General features: G+C 45.6%; 1 protein-coding gene across 2 annotated transcripts in view; it reads left to right on the top strand.

Moving 5' to 3' along the window:
• Nucleotides 1–482: 482 nt before the first annotated feature.
• The window catches only part of gnas (GNAS complex locus), a 292,173-nt gene continuing 277,360 nt past the window's right edge, over nucleotides 483–15,295 (top strand). Inside the window, exon 1 of one of the 2 annotated variants that reach the window (XM_033042023.1) lies at nucleotides 483–886. In XM_033042023.1, the coding sequence (XP_032897914.1) occupies nucleotides 520–886 (367 nt within the window). In that variant the 5' untranslated portion in view covers nucleotides 483–519. The remainder of the gene's footprint in view (nucleotides 887–15,295) is intronic. The other variant, XM_033042024.1, reaches the window with a different exon arrangement.

Below are 15,295 nucleotides of genomic sequence, written 5' to 3' on the forward strand. Positions count from 1 at the left end.
CTTTCCTCATGACAGTTCCGCCATCCCAGGGATCAATCTCGTGAACCTACCCTGCACTGCCTCAATCACAAGGATGTCCTTCCTCAAATTAGGAGACCAAAACTGTACACAATTTTGTAGTCGGCAGGGCAGGTTTGTAGACGTACAGGTTTGTAGGTTAATTGGCTTGGTCAAAGTGTGAAATTGTCCAAGTTGGCGATATGCAGAGAAATATCATATGCTGCTGACTACAACATTCAGAAGGTTCAGAAGGAGGGAGATGAAGGGTGTCAGGGAAAGGCGACTCATGTTGTGTGGGACCGGCTCCCACCCTCCCTTGGGTTGGCAGGGCAGGGGTGAGCTGAGCAGTCTGAGCCGGACGGGGCTGAGCTGGTCTCACCCCCTCCCTAGTCTCTCTCCTCCCCGGGCCGTGCCCTCCCCTCCCTGGGTTGTACTGGGCTAGGCAGTGCCCTCTCTCCTCTCCCCTCCCCGGACTCCACCCCCGCCGGGCCGTGCCGTGCCGTGCCCTCCCGCTGGATTATGGTGATTCCCTGCGGCTGGAGCCGTGCTGCGTTTGATTGGCACGGGTGGGAGCGGCCGGGGGAGGGAGGGAGGGCGAGTTTGCCACATTCTTTCACCATGGGGACGTGCTACAGTCTGCGCTCACGGCTCCTGGGTCCCCACGCCGCCTCCAGCATCGCCTACCCGGGGCCCCGCACGGCCAGCGCCGGCGGAGGGGACGGGGAAGCCGGGCACAACGAGCAAGCTGACGGGCAGCTGAGGGAGCGGCTGCGGGCCGACGAGAAAGCCCGACTGAAAGCCGACAAGAAACGGAGCCGGAGCATCGACAAGAGCCTGAAGGCGGAGAAACGCGAGTACAAGCAGACCCACCGGCTCCTTCTCCTCGGTGAGCCCACACCACCTTCACTCATCTATTTTCCTGTCCCCCCCCCCCCCCCCCGGTCATTTCTGTCCCCAACACCAACGCAACCCCTTCCTGTTCACCCAATTCCCCAGCCGTGTTGTTGTTATAAAGCCTGTCACATGTACTCCCACCAGTTATGGGGCCACGGTCAGAAAAGTTGTGATGAACTTGATAAACTGGTACTCTCACTCACGCCTTGTAGGAGGCAATTCTCAACCTGCTACCCGGTAGCGCTCCTGTCAGCTGCACTCCTGGAGATCATGGATCTATCTGCAAGTTCCAAAACTCATGCCAGATCTCACACACCAACCGCTCCTGTCCTCGCTTGACAACAAGGAGAACAGGCCTGGTAGTGTTTTAAGGTTAAAATGATCTTGTTCAAATGTGGTAGTGATCCTGCACGTTGTAATCTCTGTTGATGCCACATGAGTTCAGCTCTGGTCGCTTGTACATACCTCAGCTACCTAGGTCCTGTACGTTTACATCTTTCAAAGCGATGCTCACCTATTCTAATGTCATCTTGATTGTTGTCAATTCTTGCCTGTTGCTCCTATGTAAGAACATTAGCATGAGGTTGCTGGCGGAGTGCGGTTATTGGTGTGTTGCCTGTTCTCTTGGACAGTAGTGGTTCCATTAACCTGGCTCCCTCTCTCTTGACTCCTCCACTTTGACGGACCATCTGTGACATCAAGCCTTGCATGATCTCGTATATGATGATAATACTGTGCTCGCATTTTTGTTGCCACCTCTATCCTCCCTTGTACCGTCTCCAGTTGAACCAAAACATAGCTTGATGTTGTCTTTGACTTGGAGATAAACTTATGCTGCAGCCAAGACTGTTGGATTGTGCAGCAATCATGCTGTCACCTCACCACTTTAAAGGCTCAGACCTTGATCCTGACCATGGTTGTTGTCTGTGTGGAGTTTTCAAGTTCTCCCTGTGATTGTGTGGATCTAAGGTCATAAGTGATAGAAGCAGAATTAGGCCATTCGGCCCATAAAGTCTACTCCGTCATTCAACCATGGCTTATCTATCTCTCCCACTAACCCCATTCTCCTGCCTTCTCTCCATAAGAGGTGTCGGAGGTTATGGGGAGAATGAGGTTAGCAGGGAGAGATAGATCAGCCATGATTGAATGGCAGAGTAGACCTGATGGGCCGAATGGCCTGATTCTACTATTCCTTATGACCTTATAACCTCTGACACCCGTACTAACCGGCCCGTACTGATTTCCCCTGTGTGCTCTGGTTTTATCCTCATGCCAAAGGCTTGCTTGTTGGTGATTGTAGGCAAGTGGCAGGGGAACAGGTGGAGGTGAAAGTGAAAAGAAAAATGTTATAGTTTTAGAATTGATGTAAATAGTTATTAGATTGTCAGTACAACCTGTTTGGGCAAAGGGCCTCAAACCTCTTCCCTACTTCAGCCCATCTACAAATATCATATGCTTGACGAAAGATCATTGATCTTAAATGTTAATCTTCACAGAAGCTCCTCGACCTGCTAAATATTTTAAGTATTAACTGTTTCCATGCCACACATTGGTTTGGCATCTCTAGTCTTAACTAATCAATTCCTTAAGTTGTTCACCCATTGTCCATTTTTAAATTAACCTTTGTAAAATGATGCTGCCTGTGTTCTGTTTACTATTGTGCACTATTCAATTTCCCAACTCCCATGATCTTTGCACCTTAAATTGGTTCCTGTGCATAGTTTAAGATTATCCTTGCATGTAACTGCTTTCCTTTTCAACCCATTCCCACTTCTGTTTGGGCTCCCATTGCAGTCTACCTCTTATGCTAAGCTTTTGATCACCCCCTCCCCCCAATCCCTTTTTATGACATGTATTTGATGTTGTCTTTGTGACAAGCGGTGGGATATTTTTGCTATCAGAATGCTTCGGCTGTGACACTTTTAGTACAGGTACACCACCGATTTCACGGCATCCTTGGTTCCCGAGCCTTGCCATATTATCCGTTATGTCGTAGCAACAGAGGTCACGTATACACCTGTAACCCACTAATTCTGCCTCCCCCCCCCCTTCTGTGTCTTTAAACACCATGGACCGTTAGAAACCTCAATAAAACAAATATTAAATGTCAATTAAATTTTGAGCACAACTTGCATTTCTTGCACCGGCATCCCGGGCGCCAGTTAATGAATTGAGGACCCACCTCGGAAGGTCCCAATGAGGGTCGGATCAGTGGCCGCCGAATGGGCTGAGGCACCACTTTCCACAATGTTTTTTCAAAGTGACAATGATGTTGCCCTGCCGGTGCGGAGACCCCGGGCAGATCACAGAAGTACTGGATTGGTGGCGGTCAGTGGGCTCGTTGTGCCCGGAGCTGAAGAAATGCAAGCCCAGGTTGAGATCAGTGGCCTCATCCAGTCTAAGGGCCACATTTTCGGGGGGGGGGGGGGGGGGGGGGACGGGACTTACAAACCTAATTTTGTCCGGATTAAAGGAGGTGCCGGACTTTCAGTTGCCGGAAAAAACGGTGGTGTATCTGCATTAGTTTGAGGATGATCATCTTAACATAAAAATCATAAACATTATTCCTGTCATAATTTATAGGGTGGAGTGCCACAGAGGAATACTGTGGCTGCTTTTCCCATTTTGTTTGACATATTGATACTTAGGATTGATCTGACATGGGTCAGATTTTCCTCTTTCTACTTGGTACATGTCTTCTCCGTGGATTGTCACCTTGTCGTGGTGGAGAAGCTTGTGTGGACCAGTGATCCTGAGAGCGATGCTGTCTGGAGCTATGCTCCTGGTGGGGCCACCCATGCTGGTAAGGTCGAGGGGGAGGTCTCTGACAAAGAGCAATCCAACCAAGACCTCAACGGTGGAACAGGCGGAGGACGGTGGCTGACCTTAGTGGAGCGTCACAATGGCTGGGAAGGCGGATGAAGGCTGCAGCAGAAAAGTGTCTCCAGTCGTCTTGGACTCCATGCCACTTGGATCCTGATCCAGATCTGTCAAGGACCGTGGGGTGGCTGTCTGTGCACCAGTCTCCCCACGTTAAACAAAGTCACGGACTGGGTCTTCCAACCCTGGAGACACCCGTGGTCAGCCATGACCGAGAGGGGCCTAAGAAAGACTTGGCACATTGCACTGCGCAAAGACCTACGTGTTAACATTCCAATTGAGAATCCACTTACCATGGGATCATTATCATTTGATATTAGGATTTTTGTGGAAATGGTAACTTTTTTTTTCAACAGTTGATTTTATATTCAGAGGTTTCAGTCACCCACCAATCTCTTTGTAAAATAAAACTTTGTCCCACACATTTCCTTTAAACCTTCCCCCTATGACCTTAAAGCTATACCCTCTAGTCTTTGACATTTCCTACCTCTCATAGCTTTATATACTTCATAAGATCATAAGTGATCGGAGCAGAATTTAGCCATTCGGCCCATCAAGTCTACTCTGCCATTCAATCATGGCTGATCTATCTCTCCCTCCCAATCCCATTCTTCTGCCCTCCCCATAACCTCTGACACCTGTACTAATCAAGAATTCTATCAGCTCGCCCTTCAACCGCTGACACTTCAGAGCAAACAATCCAAGTTTAAAGAGTGAGAAAGGAGGGACAGTAATTGGATTAAAACAACAGCAGGAGTTGTGTTTGTGATTAATATAAAGTTTGACGGGACATGCGGTGCTGAAAAGGAACAGTCCTGAAGATGAGGGGTACAGTTGGTATGTAAGATGAACTGACTGCATTCGTCAGCAATAGATCAGTGGTGGCTATGCATTGTTTATGGGGAAACTAAATCTGTTCAAGCACTGAATTCAACCTCCTGTCTCTGCTTCTTGGAAAAGTACTCTCTTCCTTGGGCTTTGGAGGACTGAAGGAGGTAACAGGGAAGGATAGGGTGGGGAATTGAAAATGAGGAAGAGTCGTTTAAATTTGGACATTTAGGACATTTTGGCAGCTATCATCTTGGGCCAAAAGTAAAATCCGAAAATGTCTTGATATCTAAGGTTCACCTTCTTGATGATTTACACATTTAACCTTCAATGGGTTTCATTTTGAGTATTTTAGTTTTAAAATGTTGTAGAGATTTGCATGCGAGAACAGGATGGGAGGTTCCCCTCCCCCACATTGAAAAATGCAGCTTCTGTATTATTGCCTATTGTATTGTAGCCCAGAAGTAACAATTGGAACTACAACATCCTCGTGAAAATATGTTTGTCCATTCAGAAGCTCCAGTGATAGCAGAGTGGTAACCATATGGAGGTATATACAATTATAGAGGTAAAGATGTGAGTAGCTCAATAGCTGCAGGTAATCTAAAAGTAGAGAGTGTAGGTTTAAGGTGAGAGGGGAATATTAATAAGGACCCATGGAGGAGATGGTATGTACACAGATCAAGCTGCAGTGGAAGTGGTAGAGGTGGGTACAATTTTACGACATTTAGAAGACACTTGGACAGGTTTCTGGATAGGAAAGGTTTGGAGGGATATGGGCCAGGAGCAAGCAAGAGGGACTAGCTCGGTTAGGCAACTCTATCGGCATGGATGAGTTGAGGCAAAGGGCCTGTTTCCATGCTGTGTGGCTCTCATAGTAAAGAGTAATTTCAGGAATGTTTATTTATGCATCTGCAGTGCTGACTGCAGCCTTGACCACCGATACCAGGTTTGTGCTGGCTGATGGACCAAAGGGCCAAATAAGGCCAACAATTGTGGGCACATTCTGAGTTTAAATTCTTTTGGGGTTTTTTTAAGCATGCTGGTTAAATGATGCAAGGTTTCAAAGCAGAGGATCAAAAATGGAAAGAGTGAAAACGACATAACAAATCTGTAAATGATGAAAACGTGTGGTTCATCTGAAGCTTTCAGTATTGTGTTATGAGAGAGCAGTGAGACAGCTGCTGAATATCGAGTACGTTCCCACTCCCACCACTGCAACTAGAGAGTGGCAGATCACTATGTCTGGGTTTGCTGCTCCCCATAGCAAGGGGAAGAAGATGGTAGGAATGACTACCCAGGTTAATTGTGTGTATTACTTTATAGCTGCTTGGAACCTAAGATCTCTGGCCGATCTCCGTCGGCTCTAAGACGCAACAGAATTTAGTGGTTGCGTGCTGCCGAGTAAATGATCAGATTCACTCACTATTGCAACTGTGGGCCCTCACGATAAAATTCACCTCAGCCGCAACTCTGACATGACAACTGAACTGAAGGCAACTCCGTGACTGCAGCTGTTTCATGGATACAGGTTGTGAAGATGGAGTATTGATGTAGGAGTGGATGGTGGACAGAAGCTGAGAACCTGCAGACAGTTCTTTGCAGATAATTATAATTTAATTGCTAATGCCTTAAAGGGCAGTATAAATACGCTGACCCGTTCACAGGTAGCTTTAGTTATACATCTTAACGTTTCAATAAGCCTGTATTTTCTTTTTCAATAAAAACTTTAACGTCTAGTGGGGTTGTGTGGTAGTGACTGCGCGGAGTGTTTTGGAAATATCTTTATCTTCCCGTGTACGGAAATGAACTTGAAGTCCTGCTGAGGGCTTTCTGTGTTCTAATTCTCTGTTTCTGTCTCTTTTGTTTCTCTGTCCTTAGTTCTTATTATGTTTCCTTTGGGCCAGCCATGTGCTGGTGTCTCCACCCACCACCTGGGCCACAACAGTGATGTTGTGGGTGGGGAATTTAGTGAGGAATTTAATTGCAACGTGTGCTCATTCCTTTGCTTGGCTTTCAGAAACAACGATGGATGTGAGGATAACTTGTGACACTAATTTTAAACAATCATTTGAACCCAATGGCTGTGGCAAAGTTTAAAAGACCATGTTCTAAAACTCGGGCAGTCTAAAACTAGAAGACATTGATTACTTTCAAGAGAGAGGCACTTATTAACATCGGACATACGGTACCTCCAAACATCGTTCCGGATTTCTCTCACTCGCAGGGTTATTTGGACATACTCGTTGGCGGGGGTGTGGCTGCGTTCAAGGTCTTGAGACGGAGGAGGACTCGTTGGAAGCGCTCTGGAGCACTCGCCCGACTCCGGCGACGAGGATCACGCACACCACTCCCGAGCATATTCTTGGCAAACGTACGTTCTCTCAATAACGAACTGCAATGCCTGCACCGGACAAACTAGGATTTCTCTTAAGCTGCTGCCCTGTGCTTCACCGAGACCTGGCTGTGTGAGTCGACCCCAGACAGTGCACTGCAACTGGCTTGCTTCCAACTTCACATAGCGGACTGAAGTGGAGGCAGCGGGGAAATCAAAAGGCGGTGGAATATGCTTCTATACCAACCAGGACTAGTGCAGCAACATCACGGTACTGTCAAATTTCTGCTCTCCCAACCTACCATCCTTCTTTATAAGCTGCAAACCCTTCTACTCTCTCAGGGAATTTAACTCCTTTATTCTCGCTGGAATTTTCATCCCCCCCCCCCCCCATGCCTGCGTACGTGAGGCGCAAACGCAACTCGCTGACCAGGTACTGGGGGTAGAGAATGACTTCCCGGACTCCATGGTCATTGTTTTGGGGGACTTTAACAAAGCTAACCTCAGCCGTGACCTTCCACAGTACAGACTTCAGGTTACCTGCCCCACCAGAGGGGAGAGAACACTTGACCACTGTTACACGTCAATCTAGAACGCATATCGCTCTGTTCCCCAGGCGGGTCTGGGTCTCTCTGATCATTGTCTAGTTCACCTTGTTCCGACCTACAGGCAGAAACTAAAAGCTGCTAAGCCTGTGGTCAGAACAACAAAAAGGTGGACAAGCGAGGGCATTGAGAACCTACAATTCTGCTTTGACTGCATGGATTGGAATGTGTTCAGGGAAGCAACCACAAGCGTCGATGAGTATACGGATACTGTATCATCATATGTCAGCTTTTGTGAGGACAGTTGCATTCCCGCAAGGACCTGGACCTGGTTCAACAACAACAAGCCCTGGTTCACTGTAGAACTCAGACAGCTCCGACAGTCTAAAGAGGAGGCCTACAGGAGCGGGGATGCAGACCTCTACAGGCAGGCCAAGTGCAAGCTGAGAAGAGGAATCTGAGCTGCCAAGGAAAGGTTGAGGAGTTCAGGAGCAAGTTCTCATCTAGTGACTTTTCTTCAGTTTGGAAGGGCTTGCAAGAAATCACCAGCGACAAGAGGAAAGCCCCCCGCTCTTTGGACAATCGTCAGCTGACCAATGACCTGAATGAGTTCTACTGCAGGTTTGACAAGCAGAAACGTAACCCTGGTACCCCCTCCCCCTATCCCCAACAAACACAGCCAGACCCCAGTCTGCAAAGAATAGACCCTTTTGCACCCACTCCTCCCCATTCACCACCACACCTATTTAAAGCAAGACTCCAGTCTGAAAAGACTGGACCCTTTCCCACCCACCCCTCTCCAATCGTCACTACACACCCAATTACCCACACCCTCCGTGCTGCACAACATCACTTCTCCATCATCAACAATAAAAATAGAGGAGGTGGAGAGGCTTTTCAGAAGACTGAAAAACCGGAAATCTCCAGGACTGGACAATGTTTCCCCCTCTACTCTCAAGCTCTGTGCTGAACAACTGGCACCGGTCTACACAGGTATTTTCAACCAATCCCTGCAAACCTGTACTGTCCCTGCCTGCTTCAAAGTCTCCACTATTGTCACTGCACCCAAAAAGGCAAGGATTACTGGTCTTAGGGACTACAGTCCTGTCGCACTGATCTCTGTAGTCATGAAGACCCTTGAATGGTTTGTGCTGGCCAAGCTGAAAAATATCACGAACCCCCTGCTGAACCCTCTGCAGTTTGCATATCGGGCCAATTGATCTGTGGTTGACGCAGTCAACCTGGGCCTGCACTTCATCCTCCAGCACCTAGACCGCCAGGGGACCTATGCGAGGATTTTGTTTGTTGATTTTAGCTCTGCATTCCACACCATTGTGCCAGAGCTACTACATTCCAAACTTTCCGAGTTGACTGTGTCTGAACCCCTCTGACGGTGGATCACTAGCTTCCTGACAGACAGGAAGCAGCACGTGAGGTTGGGAAAGCACATCTCGGACCTGCAAACCCTCAGCACAGGAGCACTGCAAGGCTGCGTACTCTCCCCTCTCCTCTACTCTCTCTGCACCTCCACAGACACCTCTGTCAAGCTTCTCAAGTTTGCGGACGACACAACCCTGATTGGACTGATCCAGGATGGGGAGGAATCTGCCTACAGACAGGAAGTGACACAGCTGGTGTCCTGGTGCCATCGCAACAACCAGCTCAATGCTCTTAAGACAATGGAATTGATTGTAGACTTTAGGAGAGCCCCCCATCCCCTCACCCCACTCACCATCAACAACACCACTGTCACATCTGTGGCGTCTTTTAAGATCCTGGGAACCATCATCTCCAAGGACTTTAAGTGGGGGGCTACCATCGACACCACCGTCAAAAAGGCACAACAGAGGATGAACTTCCTGCGGCAGCTGAGGAAGCACAATCTGCCACAGGCAATGATGGTCCAATTCTATACGGCCATCGTAGAGTTTGTCCTCACCTTCTCCATCATGGTTTGGTTTGGCTCAGCCACCAAGTACGACATCCGGAGGCTGCAGCGAATTGTCCGATCATCTGAGAAGGTTATTGGCTGCAACCTTCCCTCCATTGACGAACTGTACACTGCAAGGGCCAGGAAGCGAGCGGGTATGATTATTTCTGACCCCTCTCACCCTGGCCACAAACTCTTTGAATCACTTCCCTCTGGAAGGCGACACCGGACTGTCAAAGCTACCACAGCCAGACATACAAAACAGCTTTTTTTCCCACGAGTAGTAGCCCTACTCAATAACCAACAATCTGTAGCCTCCGTTTGCTCCAATATTTTATTTAATTCACATGTTTAATCAATACTGGTTTATTATTAATGTTTAATGTTTTATGTATCATTCTTAACTGTCACTGTATGTCATGTTGTCACTTGTGGGCAGAGCACCAAGGCAAATTCCTTGTATGTGAATACTTGGCCAATAAACTTATTCATTCTTATTCATTCATTTAAGGTCATAGGGAAAGCTTTAAATGGACCCGAGGGTGGTGTGATTGAAGATCTGAACAGGTGGGCTACATTGGTGCTTGACCAGAGGTCACTTGTTAGTTTAGTATCGGTTTACTTTGTTATTGTCCGTGAAACGAGGTACAGTGGAAAGCTTTTATTTGCGTGCTATCCAGTTAAAGAACAGACTACACAGTGCCCTCCGTAATATTTGGGGAATAAGACACATAATTTATTTATTTGCCTCTGTACTCCACAATTTGATATTTGTAATAGTAAGAAATGACATGTGGTTAAAGTGCACATTGTCAGATTTTATTAAAAGGTATTTTTATACATTTTGGTTTCATAATGTAGAAATTACAGCTGTGTTTATACACAGTCCCCTCATTTCAGGGCACCATAATGTTTGGCACACATGGCTTCACAGGTGTTTGTAATTGCTCAGGTGTGTTTAATTGCCTCCTTAATGCAGGTATAAGAGAGCTCTCAGCACCTAGTCTTTCCTCCAGTCTTTCCATCACCTTTGGAAACTTTTATTGCTATTTATCAACATGAGGACCAAAATTGTGCCAATGAAAGTCAAAGAAGCCATTATGAGTGAGAAACAAGAATAAAACTGTTAAGGACATCAGCCAGATCTTAGACTTACCAAAATCAACTGTTTGGAACATCATTAAGAAGAAAGAGAGCACTGGTGAGCTTACTAATCGCAAAGGGACTGGCAGGCAAAGGAAGACCTTCACAGCGGATGACAGAAGAATTCTCTCTTATAAAGAAAAATCCCCAAACATCTGTCCGACAGATTTGAAACATTCTTCAAGAGTCAAGTGTGGATTTGTCAATGACCACTGTTCGCAGAAGACTTCATGAACAGAAATACAGAGGCTGCACTGCAAGATGCAAACCACTGGTTAGCTACAAAAATAGGATGGTTGGGTTACAGTTTGCCAAGAAGCACTTAAAAGAGCAACCACAGTTCTGGAAAAAGGTCTTGTGACAGATGAGACGAAGATTAACTTATATCAGAGTGATGGCAAGGGCAAAGAATGGAGGAGAGAAGGAACTGCCCAAGATCCAAAGCATACCACCTCATCTGTGAAACACGGTGGTGGGGATGTTAGGGCCTGGGCATGTATGGCTGCTGAAGGTACTGGCTCACTTATCTTCATTGATGATACAACTGCTGATGGTAGCATCATGAATTCTGAGTGTAGAGACACATCCTATCTGCTCAAATTCAAATGCCACAAAACTCATTAGCCGGCGGTTCATTCTACAGCAAGACAATGATCCCAAACATACTGCTAAAGCAACAAAGGAGTTTTTCAAAGCTAAAAAATGGTGAATTCTTGAGTGGCCAAGTCAATCACCCGATCTGAACCCAATTGAGCATTCCTTTTATAATCTGAAGAGAAAACTGAAGGAGACTAGCCCCCAAAACAAGCATAAGCTAAAGATGGCTGCAATACAGGCCTGGCAGAGCATCACCAGAGAAGACACCCAGCAACTGGTGATGTCCGTGAATCACAGACTTCAAGCAGTCATTGCATGCAAATTATATGCAACAAAATACTAAACATGACTACTTTCATTTACATGACATTGCTGTGTCCCAAACATTATGGTGCCCTGAAATGGGGGGGGCTATGTATAAACACTGCTGTAATTTCTACATGGTGAAACCAAAATGTATAAAAATGGCCTTTATTAAAATCTGACAATGTGCACTTTAACCACATGTGATTTTTTTATATTACAAATCTCAAATTGTGGAGTATAAAGGCAAATAAATAAATGATGGGTCTTTGTCCCAAACATTATGGAGGCCACTGTACATGGATACAATCAAGCTGTCCACAGTGCCCAGATAAAGGGTACAGCATTTAGTGCAAGACGAAGTCCAATAAAGTCCAATTAAAGATAGTTCATCATTTCTCAATGAGCCAGATGGAAGTTCAGGACCGCACTCTAGCTGTTGAGAGGACGGTTCAGGTGTCTGATGACAGCTGGGAAGAAACTATCTCTGAAATCTGGAGATGTGTGTTTTCAAACTTCTGTTACTCTTGCCTGACGGGAGAGGGGAGAAGAGGAAATGAAAGGAGTGAGACTAGTCCTTGATTATGCTGGTGGCCTTGTCGAGGTAGTGTGAAGTGTAGATGGAGTTAATGGAAAGGAGGCTGGTTTGAGTGATGGTCTGGGCTATGTCCACAACTCTGCGATTTCTTACAATATTGGATCCCAAACTATGCTGTGATGCATCCCGATAAAATACTTATTACAGCATTTCTATAGAAGTTGGTACGGGTTGTTGAGAAGCTTGCTTCTTGAGAGGGAGAGCAATGAGGCTCAGATCTATGAGCATTGTAATGAGTTGCTTGGATGTATTCTGGAATGGTGGACACCTGTGGACATTGTGAACAAGCGAGCACATATTGATGCATTGTGCCCTACCACTGATCATCAGATGGTGAGTGTTTAAGTTCTCAGAGCTGTAGCTTATGCTGCCCATAATGAGCCTAAAAGATCGGTGAGAAAGTTTACACGTGTGTCGCCTTCATTGTCCCAGTAATGTTTCCTATGTTCAGAGGTAATGCTGACATACACTGGATGTGCAGTGTACCCCTTTGCATTAACCAGGTGGAACTGGGATGGGCTAGATGCTGTCATGGTTGTGGTTCCACATCTTGTCGTGGATGCGGCGGCAATCTTGCAGTAATTGGCCAGCTTTGCTTTTGCATCTCTCAGGGGTCTTCTCCAGCTTAGAAAAGGCTGTAGCCTGAAGCCCACAGAAGATGCTTGCATTTTGATGAATTTGGTCAGTAATGGCCCACTATACATGCATTAGGGTTAGAAGTAATTCTTCATTTTCTTGCTGCCACCACTTACAGCAGAAGATGTTTGTCATGGGGTAATGGCGGGTCATGGTTTGACAGTCAGAAAGCATGGAGGGAGGTTTTGATACCTGATAGTGACCAGTGGGACCATTGGCACGTATAGCAGAGGTTTCAGAATTCTTTAGAAACTATTTCTGATGCACAAAGATCAGGTTTCATTTTTCCTGAAAGCAGATATAGTAACTAGAGGAAGTCAGGTTGAAACTCCAGGAATGTAGAACTAGAGGGATTATCATGAGGAAGCAGAAGGCATGAGTGAGTACAACAACCTTTACCTGTCGGAATTACAAAGGCAAATGTTAGCTCTATTAATCTATTCATAGAAACTAGAGATAAATCGTAACTAATAAATACATTTCTCTTTGTCGAAGCAGAAGCTGCATGGAAGAAGCTGGATAGCGGTACTTCTATGTTACGATTGCTACTCGAGAGTTTCTCATTTCTTGTGTTCTGTTATGGAATTAGAAGGCCATTCAAGCCATCAAGTCCATCAGAACATTCTTAATCAAACTTATTGTTGCACTGACTTCCCTGGAAGTATTCTCTCTTAACATGTCCTTCAGCACCATCCTGATTTTTCTGCCACCTACACTAAGGATAATTTACAGAGGTCAATTAATTTACCAACCTGCATGACTTTGGCATGTGGCGGGAAACAGGAGCACTCGGCGGTAGTCCATGCAGTTTCAGGGAGAATGTGCAAACTTTACACAGACGCACATGAGGTCAGGATTGAACCGAGACCCCCTGAATTATGAAACCACAGTACTAACTGCTACATCACAGCATTGCCCATTCCTCATTGTGTGCAGGGCAGGCTTGTCCTGCTGCAATTTTTGACAACCGTCTTCACCATCTACAATACCACCTACTTTAGTTTCATCTGCAAACTTACTAATCATGCCGTGTACGTTCTCATACAAATCATTGATATAGATGACAAACAAAAATGGGCCCAGCACTGAACCCTCAGGCACACCACTAGCCACAGTCCACCAGTCTGAAAAACAACCTTCCACCATCACCCTTTGCTTCGTTTCATGAAGGCAATTTTCTATACAGTTGACTATCTCTCCTTGGATCCCATGCTATCTAATCTTCCAGATCAGCCTACCATAAGAAACTTTGTCATATGCCTTATAACGAATGTTGTTTAGAGCAAGATAAAGTCCAGTAAAGTCCGATTAAAGATAGTCCGAGGTTCTCCAATTACGTAGAAAGTTGCTCATGGCTGCCCTCTAGTTGTTAACAGAAAGAGCTGGAAGTGGAAATACATATGTTTAAAAAGGAACTGCAGATGCTGGAAAATCGAAGGTACACAAAAATGCTGGAGAAACTCAGCGGGTGCAGCAGCATCTATGGAGCGAAGGAAATAGGCAACGTTTCGGGCTGAAACCCTTCTTCAGACTGATATACATGTGGAAATACATGTGTGGGGAAGAGCTGCAGATGCTGGTTTAAACCAAAGACACAACACAACAGGCTGGAGTAACTCAGCGGGTCAGGCAGCATCTCTGGAGAAAAGGTTAGGTGAGGTTTTGGGTTGTGACCGAAGAAAGGTCATGACCCGACACGTCACCTAATTTTTCTCCACAGATGCTGCCTGACCTGCTGAGTTACTCCAGCTTTTTGTGTTTGTCTTTAGCAGAAATACATGTAAGGCAAACGATTCTGAGCTCTGTTTTAATTTTGAAGTTTGAAAATCCTTGATATTGCCTGTTTATCTAAGTACATATTGGTGGAATCTGAACTATATAAATTATATTCCTGAAATAGTTATATTTATGACAGTGTCTGTGGAAGAGTAGTAAGTCCACACAGACTATTACTATTACTATTACTATTACTATTATGTAGTATGTAGCACATACTACATAAAACAATGCAACAGAAAAGGATATTGAAATGGAAAATTAACATTTCTGGTCAATGACCTTTCATCAAAACTAGGTAATGATAAACAAGCATGTTTTAATTATAGAGAAGGAGGTGTAGTTAAGAAAAGAAAGGAAACGATACCTTCTCCCTCTCACACTATCCAGGGAGCCAAAGACTTGTTCAAGTGAGGAAGTGATTCACTTCCAGCTGAGTCCACTGTATTCAGTTTTCATAATGTGGTTTTCTTTACACTGGAGAAATGAAACACCAATTGGGTGATGGGTTTGCAGAACAGCTCCATTCATTCAGCAAGTGATACCAAGTTCCCCATTGCCTGTCTTCATCCCACTTCCACTCTGGCCTTTCTGTCTTTGCCCTCTTGCACTGCTCCAGTGTTGCTCAGGTTTGCTCCAGGAACAACACCTTATCTTCTGACCAGAGACATTACTTCTCTTGTGTCTCAACACTTAATTCAACAATTCACACCCTGCCGTCTAGCAAACTTTGAGATGTTTGTGACTGCATCTAGTAGTAGAAGTATTAGTATATATTTTATTTCGAACATGTAAAACAATAAAAGAATAAAAACAAAACAAAATAACAA

The sequence above is a fragment of the Amblyraja radiata genome, chromosome 23 (genome assembly GCF_010909765.2).
Source record: "Amblyraja radiata isolate CabotCenter1 chromosome 23, sAmbRad1.1.pri, whole genome shotgun sequence".
Lineage (NCBI taxonomy): Eukaryota > Metazoa > Chordata > Chondrichthyes > Rajiformes > Rajidae > Amblyraja > Amblyraja radiata.